This window comes from Phyllopteryx taeniolatus, chromosome 16 (assembly GCF_024500385.1).
Source record: "Phyllopteryx taeniolatus isolate TA_2022b chromosome 16, UOR_Ptae_1.2, whole genome shotgun sequence".
Lineage (NCBI taxonomy): Eukaryota > Metazoa > Chordata > Actinopteri > Syngnathiformes > Syngnathidae > Phyllopteryx > Phyllopteryx taeniolatus.
The window spans coordinates 21266026-21282484 of NC_084517.1; the positions used below are offsets into that span (position 1 = coordinate 21266026).

General features: G+C 40.7%; 1 protein-coding gene across 3 annotated transcripts in view; it reads left to right on the forward strand.

Annotated features, from left to right (window-relative positions):
- The first annotated feature begins 3532 nt into the window (after positions 1-3532).
- The window catches only part of LOC133466420 (protein tweety homolog 2-like), a 34924-nt gene continuing 21997 nt past the window's right edge, over positions 3533-16459 (forward strand). For 2 of the 3 annotated variants that reach the window (XR_009784933.1, XM_061750117.1), the window contains exons 1-3: positions 3533-4140; positions 9001-9176; positions 13843-13954. Coding sequence is in view for 2 of the 3 variants with exons in the window: in XM_061750117.1 (XP_061606101.1) it covers positions 4012-4140; positions 9001-9176; positions 13843-13954 (417 nt within the window). In the remaining variant the exon portion in view is untranslated. Of the gene's footprint in view, positions 4141-9000; positions 9177-13842; positions 13955-16459 lie in introns of those variants that run through there. The other variant, XM_061750118.1, reaches the window with a different exon arrangement.

Sequence of the window (16459 nt, forward strand, 5' to 3'; positions counted from 1 at the left end):
AGAGCTCCACTGGCGGGTTGCTAAGTAAGTAGCACCAGCAGACTAAGCGTCTACATTCAAGTCACCTAATGGCTTCTTCACACTACCTGGCTGAACAACCGGAAACCGTATCACCGCCACATGACGTTACGTGCTGAAAAGCTTAATATTGGGTCAATCTCACAATGAAGTGCCTTTGGTGTCCTCATTAGAATCATTCATTCATCATGAAAAAGTAGCAGTTTTTTGGGAGATTTGTTTTTTTTTAAGGGATTTTAGTCTCTATCAGAGAGTTAACTGTTGCGGCGCTCATGCAGGGTACACACATACTGATTTTTAACATCTTTAAAATGGGAGAGAGCCCACCCATGGTGAGGAAAAAATTGCCAAGTGTATTCTTGCTGTCCTCTGTATCTCCGCCAACAATTACGAGTCGCCTCCCCCAACCAGCTGCCTGCTGTAGTACCAAGACTAACCTGTGAGAGGCAGCATGATGCCACAGGGCATCCAGACAAAGAAGAAAGAAAGAAAGAGTAATTGAGTGGTACGCCGACTCACTCTTGTGGCACGCGAAAGAATCACTGAATTTAATATTCAAACTGCATAATGTTATAAAGTGGTTTAAAGTTTTTAATCCAGTACAGTACATTTGTTAAGTACAGTTCAGTTGTATTTAACTTTGAAGTACAATACATTTGCATTTAATCTTTCAAAACAGTTTGTTTTAAAACATATACTTAGCACAATTTTAATTAAATTTTCATGTGCAATACATTTGAATTGAGTCATTATTTTAGTGCATTTTAATTATTATTTTTTTTCCAATAAAGTATATGTGGTTTTCAATTAAATTAAATAATGATGGGACTACTATACCACTGTACTTAAAAGAGCCAAAAACAAATTTAGGCGGTACTTTTGTGTGGTTCGGCCAGCCTCATCTTATTTTGGTGGGCTCATTTCCTGCACCACACTGCTTGTAGTTTGCTTTATTGTTTCAGGCTGGGTTTGGGATGCTTCTGGAGAGACACTCATTCTTGCGCACCTTCAATCGATCCGCAATCAACTGGGTTTAACGAGCCTGTCGGATCGACGAGCAGGCGCCAGATGATTTCGGCTTCCACAAGTGGTGCTTTGGCCTCCACGGCTGTTTCCGGTATAACCTTTTGTCTGAAAATTCCGGGTTTTGATTCCCGGTTTGTTCCCCACCAGTGCTTTCCAAAGTTCTCGTCGTCGTGCCCCTCACCCAGCCCGGCTCCACCTTGTCCAAGTCTCTCTTCTCCTCAAGCGACCCAAGAACCACCTCGGACCTCGTGATCAGCTTTCTTACCTCGCCCCAGCAACCCACCCAATTGCTGCTCGCCCTGTGACTCTGTACATTTAATCCCCCCGATATATTAAACAAAACATCCACTCTAACCATACGCCTCCTGTTCGCTTTTGGGTCCAAATCTGCAGCACTAAAGACACCCGTAACAACTCTGTGTAAATGTTTTAAAAACACTGTTCTTATGCGACACCAATGATGTCAAACATCAGATTAGTAGCTGCATGTTCATGGCCAGTGTAAATTTGGGATTGGGACTAAAAACTGTCCTTCTAATCATGCATGCTAATTAATGGCTGTCCTTTTAATGAATGAAATGCAAACAACAAATCAACAAGCGGCGTTTTGACAAAGCATCACTGATGTAGATTGCATTGTTAGGGTGCAACCCCACTGGCATGAATGAGATGGGTGTCAAGTGTCATGTGTTGTCCACGCCGCGATAACTAGAATAAATGAGAAGCAAGGCTGAGTCCAAATTAGAGACATGCACCCTTGCTCTCTCTCTCTCTCTCCCCCTTCCCCCCCCCCCCCCACCACCAACTAAAAGTGTGACTGGCACTGCAATTGCCAGAAAGCTCTGCGGCATCAAATCTGGCTGTTTGGAAATGCGGAGGAAGTCACAATTCATATTCAGAGTGCCTTTTGGAGTGTCACCTACTCGGAGGATTCCGAGTCAGAGCACACTCTGTGGCTCCTCCGGCCGTGGAGGTGCATCAAAACATCCAAATAATTACACAAGTCGCCTGATATCGGGACGCTCGCTCGGTGCCCCGTGAAGATAAACAACCCCCACCGTCCTCAAGAGAGAGGGAGATGCATATGAAATATCGTCAGCCTTAATTTTTTTTTTTCCTTTTTTAATCTTCCGATTTCGCTCAAGGTTTGGCATCAGTGTGCGGCTTTTGCTGCTTGTGCAGGCTCCATGTAATTTTATGTAAATGATCTGTAAATGGAATTTTATAGTGGTGATGCATCAAACTTAAGCGAGGGGACACAAGTACCAACGACGGGGCCCAATTGGACCATTTTTCCTCGCTTCCAATCAAAGTGCGGAGGCCTGATCGTCAGAGGTCTCTAAAAGATGACACTGAGTGATTATCCTGAGGTTTGGTGTGTGCTTCGAGAGATTTCATCCTCCCCGTTCTGCTTGGAAAACGAAACAAATGAAAATCTCGAATCGAAGAGTTTCCGACTGCTATGTAATGGACACATTAGGCATTTCCCGTGGAAAGGTTAGGATTTTTTTTTCACACCGATATCAGTACGAGTACATTCGCTCTTGAGTACGGATATCACTAGTACTTTTGACACAAAATTTCAATCTTACTCACATGATGATTCACCGAGGCGTCGAATCGCCCCAGTGTAGCGCCAACTACTGGCGAGGAGGACTTACTCCATGTCAGATTTTTTGATTTGCCTCAAAAAGTATTGGTGACTTTGTTGCCAGCCTTCACGAGTACGCGATACCTTGAAATAAGGCGCACCTGGTGATAGTACTCGCCCATCCCTAGTTAGAAGGCGTACATGCTATTTTCCATTTGTTTCCGGATACCCGGACGCCATCTGATGGAAACATAACCTCATTCTTTAAATGTGTGAAAACCTGGGATTGTGTAATACATTTATTCAATTCTTTGGTGCTGGTTCTTTTCGAGCACGAAATTTCAAGAAAGGTTTTGACTTTTTAAAGACAAAGGGTCATAGCTAAGCCCCATGCCGGACAGCCAAATTTACTCCCGCAGCGCAGTGGCGCAGTTTTACTTCTGCAATAAATAGCTCGATTCATGCCGACTAACTGAACATAATTATTTCATTGTTCATAAAGGTATCAGTTATTGCAATCATTCTCAAAGTGTGCCGTGTGAACCACTTGTGGTATGTGGGCTCCCTCTAGTGGTACGCAAAAGAATCACTTAAGTAAAAGTTCAAATTGTGTATAAATGTTACAGTGGCAAAAACGTCTTTTTAAATCCAGTACGGTACATTTGTTCAGTACATTTAATCTTTTTAGAAATGCATTGAGGTCATTTTTTAATTCACTTTTAATTGTATGACATGTAATGAATCATAATTAAAGTCGAGTTTTAAAAAAAAAATTATTTCCTATATGTTAGTGCAGTTGCAATAATATTAAATAAAGGAGGAAAACCTCTGCCCTTTTTTGTGATGAACACATCTGTGGCAGTATTTTAATGTTGGTCTGCCGCCGTACCTAATGAAGTGTCCAAACTCCAAGGGCTGCCACGCGTTCGAATTCACCTCAGTGCGCCTCGTCGTCCACAAGAGGTCAGAAGCAAACAGCACAAGTCATCAACTCCAGTGGGGCCGCCAACACGTCAGCGTGATTTATGCATGATGAAAAGATGCGCGGCGAGTTGGACAAGTGTTTAAATGGAAGTGTAGTGTGCTGGGAAATGTCCCGCTTTGTGGTCTGCGACGAGAGGCGTGAAGTGGGCCTGACCGTCACGCCTTCCCCGTTCACGCCGTCACTCAAACAGGTCTCGTGCCTCGGATCCCAACGCTGACCCGCTGCGTGGAAGGAAGGCGCAACGCGATCCACGTGCTTCTCCTGAGATTCTTTGCGCCCACTCTTGGCCTTTTTGTTTTTTTCCCTTTCACTTTCCGCGTCTTCCCCTCAGCCGCGGATCTCACCGGGGGGCTTGCCTGAGCACTTTCCCCCCGCAGCCGCCGCAGCAGGGATGGCCACCGCGAGGCTCGACTACGTGGCTCCGTGGTGGACCTACTGGCTGCACCATTTCCCCCACTTGGACTTGTCGTTCAAGCCCGTGGACGGCGCGTTTAGACCGGAGCAGGACGACTACCAGCAGGTCGGTAGCGAGCTCCACGTTCGAAGTCAGGCAAGGTTTGAAAGCAAAACTGTGGCTCGGTGGACAAAAGAGGTCCTATGTCGTTCCCCCCCACCCCCTTCTTCTTTTTTTTTTTTTTTAAACATAATTATCCTGTCAAAATTGTGTTACAACAAGTGTTGGTCAAGCTACTTAGGAAATAAAATGAACTAAGCGACAATTAAAACACGAAAAAATGTAGCTAGCTATAGCTAACGCCCGAAACAAACAAAACAAACAACAACAAAAAAGACAAAAGTACCTCAACTACATGAAAAGCTACTTCAGTTGGGTAGAGCCTCCAAATGAAACTACACTTGAACATCTTATAATTGTACTATTGGGCTATATAAATAATCACTTCTTAAATAATTATTGCTACCACTGAATATTAACGGCTTGGTCTTGGACTTATGCAGTGTGATGCTGTTAACGTAACTAACTGATTAGTGTGTCCAAAAAAAAAAAAACGAAACAAAAAACGTACCGGCTGTACCAAATGACATAATTTATTGCCACTTTTTCCTTTTTCTAGTTCATCCTATTTTATTTACATGGCGCGGTGCCTTGAGATACGAGTTCAAATTGTTCTTTGACCACTCTTGTAATTTTAAACACTCCGCACACTCGCGGTTCAGCAATCCGCAGATTTCTTTACCCCAATTTTTCCATTTTTTTATTCTTTCAAATTTGTCCCTTTTTTTTTTTTTTTTTTCAATTTGTTGAATTTCTTTTCAATTTGTTAGTTTCCCCCACCTCTCCTTTTTTTTCCAGGGGGAACCGACCTTAAAAATGCTTATTGGGTGTTTCTTATTCAAGAGTTTTTGGGGTTTTATATTTTAATTTTTTTCCATTGCGTTTATAATGGATGTCAATTGTCAGTTTGCAAAAAAACAAACAAAAAAATTCATCAGAATGACAGCTCCTATCCTAAAAACTAATAAGTCGGGTCACTCGTATGTCAAGGCACCACTGCATCCAATACTGGTCAAACGTTTTAGAACATCTCAATGTTTTAATTAAAAAAAATAATAATAATTAATCGATAGTCAAGCATTTCAAGTCCAATGCATAGCCTAAAATGGTACAAATGAAACTGCTGAAATGCCAGAGGTTGAAAAAATAAAAATAAGCTCAGGTTACCCAAAACTGAAAAATGTCCATTTCATAACGATACAAAAAGGCGCAGTCTCCAGACTTAAAAGCTCCATCGAGCTGGTTTGGAATGAAGTGGACAGAAGAGAGAAAGCAGAGCAGCCTACAAGTGCCACACACACATCAATGGGAACATCTGCAACAGAGCTGGGAAAAACTTACTTTTACCTACTTTGACCGGTAGGGTATATGTACTGCATGTGTTTTTGTTTTTCCTGTTCACACGTTCAAATAAAACAGTCAATCAATCAAAAATAATGTATTATAGTTTCAGATGTGGTCAGCGTTCGCTATTAAACTGAGTTTTTTAGTGATCAAACATCAAATTAAATAGACCTTAAATCAACCAAAAGTTCTACTTTTCACCGTCATAGCTAGTGCTGTTTTAGCTGTTGATGTTTGCTGACTGAATTGTGATGACTAGTTTGAAAACCACTTCTATGACGCAAAGAGGAAACAAAATTAGAAAATGGTGAGTATGGTGGTAAAGCAGAGCGTCCCAAGCTGTGGGTCAAGTGCCAAAATGGGTCCTGGGTCAGTGGTTGTATGGGCTTGTCTTGTCAAAAGTGACTTTCCCCCCCCATTAAATTAATATCTCTTCTGTTCTATTTTTTATTACGAGGAAGTAATGTAGAGTTAATTACTTTGTTTCAGGCTCAAGCTGTGACATCATAAAACTTTTTTTTTTTAATGTACAGGTAATGTTTGAAGTTGATGCTCTTAACTACGTAGGGCAACCACTTGCTGATAAAACAAAAAAACAAAACAAAAAAAGCAAAACTGCTCTTCCAGGGTCAAGATGCTTGTCGGACATGCAGTGGTGAGAGAACAGGAAGTTCCTTCTCGCCATTAGCCGTTATCTCCTGAGCTAAATGCTATTTGTATTAGTACCTGCGTGGTGAAGTAAATTTGTGTCTGCGATTGATATTTACTGTTTCGAGCAGCCGGACTTGAGCCTATGTTGCAATAAGTTCCATTTCGTTTCTCTAGTTATAATCACACAATAAAATAATAATAATAAAATGTTACAAAATTGACTCTAGTTGTCATTTTATTGATGTCGATTTAATTTATTCCTTTAACTCTATCGCCAGCATCCAGACCGTGATTTTGTATGAGCAAAGTTGACGCGTTATCAGTCATTCCAACAAAATTAGAGCTTTTTAAAAAAAATATATATATATATTAGCTGGATAACCTGAGGAGTACTGTCTGCAAATATAATTGGATAAACAAAAAAAGTGGTCAGCTAATGTTGTACTGGATGGATGCTGCATACCGATTTTAATTGTCCTCGGTAAGCGTTTGCTCATATTTGCCTCCGGTGATATAAGTTGAATTTAATAACACTTAAAAACAAAGTAGTTGCCGTTTGATTGCTTATTTATTTGAGACAAGCCGTCATATGAAGTGAAGTTCAAACCCCGAATGAAATCATTTAGCCTTCGCCAGTTGTTTTGGCACTGCACCAACTCACGTGCCTTTTTTTGGTGGAATATTGGCGAGGTGAGAGCGGTTGTCGTGTTTGGATGTGACGCTGCCACGTCTATTGAGTGGTGTTTGCGCATAGTCTTCTTCAAAATGAGACTGTCATGTAAAAGAAACTCTCTCGATTATACTGTAGTGTAGCAGCTGTCTTGTAGTAAAAAGAATGTTTCTCCAAATTCGTTATTTTTCGTATTAAACATTGAGATACTTGCTTTTTTGATTATGCCGTTAAAATAATGTACCGTATCTACAGATTTTCATGTTTTTAATAAAACAAAACAGGGGTTCATTCTATCATTAAAAGCATGTGTCTCAAATGATTTGGGATTTATTATTAAAGCAAACATTTGGAGATTCATGCTTTTTTTTTAAATTCTGTAATGTAATTTTTTATTTTTTTTTATTTGGAAAAATGCAAAACATTTGGAGATACATGTATTTTCATTCTGCCATAAAAAGAACTGTCTAAAAATTCGAATTTATTTAATAAAAAATGGAGATGTGATTTATTTTTATTTTTTTAATTCTGTCATCAGCATTTATCGTCAAAAATATTTTGGAAGCAAAGAATTTGGAGATATCTTTTTTTTTAATTTTTGTCATGAAATATGTTTATCTCCAATTTTTTGTTGATTAAAAAAACTAAAACAAAAAAAAACAATTTAGCGAGAGTTGGTCGTCACTGCAGACAAACGATTTTTATAAAAATCTTACTGGCGATCTTGTCTTCAGTCAAAGGCAATTCCACTGTAAAGAAGAAAAATGTACAACAGCATGTGGTAACACCGACTGTTACACACTTTCTGTGTTATTTGCGGAACATATTGCGTAATAATTATTGTTATGCATAGTAACAATATTATCTTATACGTCCATCTAAAGGATTACTTCTGTTGTTTACAGGCAGCACAATGGGGGTAGTGGTTAGTTTCCGGATAGTTCAGCTTCCTCCCACATTCCAAAAACAAACTTTAGGTTTATTAAAGACTCTAAATTGCCCATAGGTGTGAATATGAGTGCAAGTGGTTGTTTATCTAGATGTGCCTTGCGACTGACTGGCAACCAGCCTGCAGTGTAGCTGCTCCCGCTCGTCGCACCTCCTGAGGAAATGTTAGTCCTCGATAGTCCTCGATAGCCGAAACAGCATTGCCTTTCTTCTCTGTGCATGTTTGGTCTCCATCCCGCAGGCTTTAAACGCCGCACACACTCCGCAATCACAAGACTGAATGAAAGCCCACGTCACATGACGCCGGCCACCCACAGTCCAGCTCCTGCTGGCCTTCTCTGTCAACGACCCGTACCTCCTCAACCCACCACCAACATAACATAACTTAGACTTGGTGAAAGATGACCAGTCACTGCCATTGTTAGACTTTTGCTAATGTTTGTAAAGAACAGACACTAGGGGTACTTCCGGGTGGCAGAAAAGTGGTTGACCGTAGCGGACCTGAACTAATAACAATGACAAAAACCTGTTGTTTGGGTTTGCGCTGCCAGATAGGCAGCTAAAACTGAGGTTTTTTTTCTTCTTCAATTTCCTCCACAAAAAGTCGAAATCAATCCAGCAGAACGAGGAGGATAAATGGAGTGGGTGTCGTAAATAGTTGTACAGGTCGCAAGACTCTGTAGCCACTTTTAAAGCGGCAGACCAGGACCAAACCTGCATCCTTTGGTTCATGGAAGGTATTTTCCCACAAGTGTGTATAACGCCCACCGCTCACGTGACCGAAAGCGCCTAAAGTGCACCATCGCAAAGAAAAATAGCGCCGCACAACTGTCTCCACAAACCATATACTGTACTGCATTATTAGTATATATTTTTAATTAAAACCACAAAAATCACGACACATTTGTCAAAGAAGAGGTGAATATCCACAAAGAGAGAATTTTGGCAAGAATGAAGGCGAGAGTGTGAATGTTTTGAGAGGCTGTTGGCAATGATCAATGACCCCGTTCATTGACTGGACCCGTGCATTTCAGCAACAGAGACTCTCCACGCTTTGCTTTCTAGCCACGGGTACATATGAAAACGAAACATTAGAATTTGAACTTTGAATTTGTTTACTAGTGGTGTCATTTTAGATCGCTTTGGCTCTTGCCACCCGGAAATATGTGTGACATCAAGGAAGGTGTTGTGTGGTTGAAACTCACACCTCTTTTTAGATAATGATTTCAACGTTTCTTCTGTCCTTCGGTCAGTCTGTGGTGGTCCTGGCCTTCGTCGGAGCAGCGGGCCTCGGTGTGAGCCTGCTGGTTTTGGTGGTCTTCTTGCTGTGCCTGTGTTGCTGCCGAAGGGACGTGGACGAAGACGCCAAAAGGCCCGAGAGGACCTGCTGTGTGACATGGTCGGCCGTCGTCACGGGCCTTATCATATGGTCAGTCAGACTGGTCAAACACACACATGCACACGCACGCACACACACACGCGCTCTGTGGCCGTAAGTACGTGGCCCGTTGGATTTAATCAAGCAAATAGCCGAGCAAAGTCCTAGGTTGAAAAAAAAAAATAACACAACGGCTAATGTAATAACTTGAGGTTCCACTGGACTGTACTACAACCGTTTAGTCAACTCGTCTAGTTTACTACTCCACATTGACGTTTAACACTTGAAGTCGATTAACTGCCAATGACGTGTTGTCAATGGCATCTCGTCAGAGGACTTTCGATTGGCCCGCCTGCTGATGTCGCCGGACTATAAAGCTCTGTGGAGCAGTGAAATGTCCGGCCAACAAGGCGCCACAGTCTGCATACGTCCGTGTGGGTCCAAGAGTTCAAATATAAGCTAGTTGTGGTTAAAAATAGCAGTTAGCCTCGCTAGCTTCAGCTATTCTGATCGCCGCTAGTCTAAAAAGATTCATACCAGTGGCACCACGGGACTGGCGGCGAGGAACGAGGGCAGCACCACAAAAGGAAGCTCTGTCAAAATTTGATATCCTATAATGCGCAGGGAACAACTGTATGATAACGATAACTTCATTCATATCACAACTTGCATCAAACAACATCGCAACACTTGTGTCGCTTTATGGCAGCGTATCGTAAAACGTTTCGCAGTCGCAGTACTGCGTACACAGAAATACACATTTTTTGGAGCCTTGCTATGCTCTTCCGTCTTAGGACACGCTATGCTATGTTGCACAAAATGCGACCAACCGGCTTCTTGAGGAGAAAACCTGCACAGGGCTCCCACAAATTACAACAACTACATTCAGCAAAATGTTGAATTGTAGTTTTAAACATCAGTTTTGATTTGTTTCTATGTTGGTCCGTCGAAATACAGTATGTCTTTACGTGAAACTGGTCTGTGGCGCATACAAAAAGTTGCTGACGGCTGTATGGTGTTTACCTTATTTGTTCAACTTCTAATACCAAGCGTATTTTGAAACTTACAACACGTATACGCATACGTATGGTCAAAGTCTTATGCTTGAGTTAATAATGTTCCACTCCAGTCCTGTGGTTGGCAGCAGTGCACACAACAAGGTAGTTAATTGTCAAGGAGAAACAATTTTCTAAGCAGATTCTGTAATCTCTTCAACCACATTTCATTTTGGAACCATCTTTTTAGTGTGTAAGGGGGAAAAAAGTGTGTTGTCCTATTGTTTATCAAGGATAACTAACGCAGAATGTCTGAGGTTGCTGAGGAAAAAAAAAATGTATATATATATTTATTTATTATTTTTATTTTTTTAAGAAATCCATCTGCACACACGTTATTGTCCATTTAAAATAAGAATCCTGCAGACTTTCAAGGATATACATGGTACATTGTCAATCTCAAAGCCAGAATACTATTGATTTTCAAAAATGTTTTGTTGTAAGAAGTTTAAGGTAGCTGAGGTACGTTCCTCTTCATGTTTTCCCCGTACCCATCTACTAAAAAGAAAAAATGAGAATTTACACAGACACATTTTGCGACCCCATCTTCACACTTCTATGACTCATTTGTCCCCATCAAAGCAAGAACCTTTTTAATTTTCACACATTGTACATCTGAGGTAAATGTCTGCGGTAGCTGTGACGGGTTGATTTAAACTGACTACAAGCCAGTCACGTTTCTGTAAAGAGTTACAGCTCCTCTCCAGACTGTTTCCGTCAATCACTTTTCTTGAAAGTTGCACCTTTTCCCCCCAACAGTTTCTATTGTCTCTTTCCCAGATCCTCTGCTTGAATACAGTCTACTATGCCAGGTTAGCTACACACCTAAACTTGGGCCAGTAATGAGTCGGTCTCAAATTTAGTTAGCCTATTTTATGGTTATTGTGAACAATGGTTAGCACACACAAGACCTGTTGTGATGCTAAGTGAGTGAGCATGACGCCGTTTAGTCCAGCGTTTGTTTTCTCTTTCCTACTCGACCCTCGCATCTCTGTGAAGTGTTTTAATCTTCGATAATACTATCACATTCCCTGCAACCGCTGCATATGACATCCAATTAAATCGTGTAATCACAAACGAATATTTTGGACATGGGAGAAGTTGGCTGACAGTACACCATGATTCTTGGAATTAAAATCTTTAGGAGAGCGCTTTCATGACTCTGTGGCCTTAACATTCACTGCCATTGACGGCTTTAGAAGTCGAATATCAAATAACCCTGACCCTATGTTAACTGGGAAGGCTGGCAGTGAATGAGTTAATTCAGTTTTGAGCTTTGATTGGTCCTAATTGAAAGTGCGTGCGTTTCATATTTTTCATCCTTTCTTAGTTGCACAGGAACAAAGAAGGGTTGTACTGAAACACAAAAGATATGTTATATTAAATATGAGCATGAGGCTTTGGCATAATTTGGTCTAGTTCAATAGACTTGTTTTTGTAATTAAGAACATCTGTTTGGTGCCTTCAGAAGCCAAGCAAGCTTTGCAAAAGCGTGGGGGCTTTGTACCGAAACATTTTTGCCCTGGCGATGACTTGGGGAAAAAAATAATGTGGGTGCTGAACCCTTACACTGGGAACCCAGTGAAATAACTTCATTTGAATACACCGGTATACATGTTAGATCATCACTTTACTTTGTTCAACAAACCAATCTACCGTATGTGAGAATAGCCTACGGTCCAGAAAACGGGGAAATCGTAAATCTGACCACTGAAAAGCGTGGTTTAACATAGTCAATGTAAATTATTGTAGAGATACTGTATATCGGTATTCTTGATGGGCGTAGGTATCTTCTTGTTAAGAAGTGGTTAATTAGAATTGTTTGTTGATTATTCACATTGAGGTCTGCAACCAGCAGAGATGATTCGGTCTCAACATGATATCCTGTCTCATTAGGCCGTTATTAACGTGTCAAAATTGCCTCTGATGTGCCTCCAAATTGGCTCGGGAATCAATGAAGGCCACAACGTCTGCGTTACGCCGCATGAGCCGGAACACAAATATCTCGAAGAGTGTCTGAATTGTACAACAGCACGTCCACGCTCTTTAGTTTGGAATAATGGTCCTTGTTGTTTTGCTACGTCGCCATTCGACTGTAGCACTGAGTGCTAACCAGATGGGACAAGTTGAAAGGCATAGACCGTGTTCATTGTGCTTACAAGGTTACAGGAATGTGACATGCAATCATTCACATTGGCACATCGCGCACACCTGCACACTTTTGTTCAGCCCAAATATAATGTTATAATATAACATAATGTTATAGATTTCTGATACTTCATTGTCACACTTTCCCCATTGTTGGACTAATAAAGGTTATCTCATCAGAATCATCTTTATTTGCCAAGTATGTCCAAAAAACACACATCATTCTCCAAGTGTGTAGGTTTATCACAGGATTATTTGTGTTTGTCAAACAATAACTTTACTCATTTTGGAATGACATCTGAGGGGCTGTGATTCTACCGTATCTGAATGTTTGAGTTAATCGTCAGCTGAGCTTCTTCAGTGAAGTGAATGAAATCTGACACAAAGTTTGCTTATTTGTCAGGGAGCATAGACACAAAGCTTTAAACTCAAGAGTAGAGATGCTCTGTGGCAATTTCTAGCTTTGTAGCTAATTTCCAGCCACAGTCCATGCGGCAGGTAAGAAAGAAAATGAAGAAAAGTGTAGAAAAGTTTTCAATTATAACTTTTTTTAATTTTCATCTTTACCCTAAAAGACTTGAATGGCTTTTAGATCACATGGTTCTGCGGCCTTGTGTGTGGCATCTATTCGGTGGTTTACCAAATATGATTACTCGACCTACGTTTATGTACAGATAGATCCGCATCAAAACCGATTATTCAGCGTTAGTTTGCCCTACTGGTTTTGAACGATGACCAATGACCAAGATGTCTGATACGAAGAACTTGTGCAGAACGTCAACTTGTCAAGTCTGACATTATCAGTACTCCGTTTTTGACTGGTCCCCTTGCCTTGCTGTGCTTTCATCTCACTATTAGAGCGGCCTAAATGCAACCTGGGGCTCTGGCACATTTTCAGATAACTGACACACTTCCGCTGTGATTTTAATCCCAAATTGTGGCGCAAATGTCCTGATGGAACTCCTCGAGTATCAATGACAATACCTCGCAAAATGGAAAGCTATCTTCCGAGTTACAGCTTAACGTGACTTGTAACATCACTGGAGTGGACTTAGGAGCCAAGATTGGAATCCCATCCAGGGTCAAATTGGGTCGCTAGGAACAATAAGATTAGTGGACGGTGACGCAGGAGGGAGAAAATCCCACTGATGGCTTTCCAGTGACTGATTGACTGGCTGACCGTTGGTTGGTGATGGGGAGGTGGTTTCGTGGAGAAGGATATTGTTAAATTTTTACGTTATTGAAATAGTGGCCATTCCTCTATAGGCTTGTACACTCATACTGGTAATCGGGATGATTTGGAGTGATTACATGGAAAAGAGTTAACTGAAGAGACATTTTGAACTCTGTTGCAAACCAAAACAGCAGCACATAGTGCCACACACATGAACAGTTTACAGCAATAAGGTGTTTAAGCCTTGGTGTACTAGTGTTATTGAATGTCTTGCTGTACAAACAGACAGAGGAGCACACTTGCGAGTCTTTTTCTGATGTATCCCTCATCTTATTCATAGTTCTGCTGTGGGAGTGGGTTTCTATGGAAACAGCGAGACCAATGACGGCGTGTACCAGTTAACCTACTCCATCTACAACGCCAATCGCACTTTGGGCAGCATAAACAGCCTGGTAAGAAATGCTGTCACTTATATACTTGTACTTGTGTAATCTCCAATCGCCTCAATATACAGTATTTTGTTGTTCATTCATATTTAAACAATTAAAACGAACCATATACAAGAACTCCTCAGTTTATGATGATATCAACAATTGTCCTCATGGAATTGTCATATGAAGTGAAGTTTTATTATTCCGATTAATTAATCACCTTTATGGGTGCCTCAACATGCCCAACCACTCATCAAGTTTTTAAAAGTGCATGTAACCTGGTAAAAATGTGTCTTTTAGGGGGCTTGAATGCGACCCCCTGAAACTCACTCACTAAACTGTAACCTTTGAAAAACTTAGCCCCTGAAACCAATTTCCTCGACATTTCAGTCCACATGAAATTGGGTCGACGTGTCTTTCTTAACAGTACGCCACCAAGACCCCACCTCCAAAAACATTGAACCCACAAATGCTCGTTTTTCATGTAGTGTGGCCGTCGAAGGGAAAAGGTTCTCCATTTTAAAACATGTTTATAGTCGATACTAACATCAGCATTAGTTAGTGGTCATTGTCACAGTTTCTCATCCACAGTGGCAGTTTTACGTTTTCCATTGGATTTAATTTAATTTAACCAGGCAATGAATGTGTCTGAAGTCGTAAGAATAAAAAATATTATCATATGTAGGCTCCAGCGCTCCCGCGACCCTTGTGAGGATAAGCGGCTCAGATAATGGATGGCTGGATGGATTATCATATCTTCTAACGAGGCTTTTTAGTGGCAGTGCCGCACAATCTGCTCATTTCTGAGCACTGTGTCACCCTGCTCGTAAAACACCAAATCACAGTCAGAGCGCGCCACGGATGCGGAGTCGCCTCCCCGCGGGAGGTCGCGATCCGCTTTTTGCCTAATAGGGATCGTCTCTGCATGTGCTTCGGCCCTGACCTGCATTCGCCAAAGTTATTCGGGTGGCTCAGTGGGGAGGAAGGAGGCGCTTTAATGGATGCTAAGCCTCTCCTTTGTGCTGTTTGATTGTGTGTGTGTGTGTGTGTGTGTGTGTGCGTGTGTGTGGGTGGGTGGGTCCGTATACACACACTTACAGTATGTGATGAGTTTAGGTCATGATCAGTAAAAGAATGCCAATAGACCAATGCCATTGGACCATGACCATTGTGAGGTTTCTTGTGCACAGTATTTAAGATGCGATTTTGAACAAGTTGTATTGGCTATTCGTTTTAATCATAAATCATCCCAACTGATGACTTAAATACAATGTAAAAAAAAAATTAAAAAAAAAAAAAAAAATTAAGAGATTGTTGAAATATTGTGAGAATAAAGTTGAATTTGAAGAGAATAAAGTCCAGCTAATATGAGGATCATTCTGTAGTATCAAGATGAAAAAAGGCAAAACATATGAGATACTGTAAATACATAACTTTATGAGAATTAGATCATAAATGATCAACATAATAGAGAGGGGATTTCTTTTCCTATATTGTATAAGAACCCTCTTGATTTTAATGGCATGACACAAGATGGCCACAGTGACTGAAATGAAAGATTAGATCGGTACATGGACACTTTCCGCACGCTACCAGAGATAATTTTCATTTGATATTCTTCAATTTTGTTGTTGTGTCGTGGTCATACCAAAAGCAAGAAGCCTATTGATTATGATGGAATATCTGCATCAAGATATTCGAGGTAGGTGAAGTGAAACGATCACCAAACGTTGCTTACATTTAATAGTTTAAATCATAAATATACCACAAAACAGTTAATAGCATTTCAAATGCATACAAACATTTTCAAACATTGCTGTATCCTTAAAACTAAACATCGTAGTAGTGGTTTCCCTCAGAGGGCTGTTATGAACAAAAACAGCAAACAAATTGATGAACAAATTGATGCAAAACTAGTTTTGAAATCAGAAGCCAGTGAAAAATATTTATTTTTTTTTTTTACAGTTTTTAACTGTACTTCGATTTGATTAAAAAGCGGGATTGCTCGCAATAATGCTTGCAATATTTCAACTTTGTTATAAAGGAACAAAATTTGCAATTTTTGTATTTTAGCAAGAAACATGAAGTGAACACACATGATTTGCTCTCATGGGCCACATAAAATGATGTGGCTTGCCAGATTTGGCTCCTGGGCCTTGAGTTTGACACCACAGCTAACCACTTACATACATGTCAACAATTATGATAATGATGATTTATTCCTGTAGCACACAACTTAACCACAAGTATTTGTGTCATTTTTGTACCGTATACTTTAAAAATTTCTGGACTTAGTTTAGAGCTTTGTGGAGCACCACCAGTATCGATCTATGGGGGCTTATGATGGCATTCCAATCCTACTATGTCACTAACCTTCGCTAATGCAGTAGTTAAGTCAGCACTACAGTAAATATTTGTCTAGGCCAGAGATCTAAAACAATCCAATAAAAAACAGTAAGTAGGCAGTAAGTGAGCGTGACTTCTTGTGCGGCGTGATGACGTGTTCTTACGTCGCTGCACAAACTA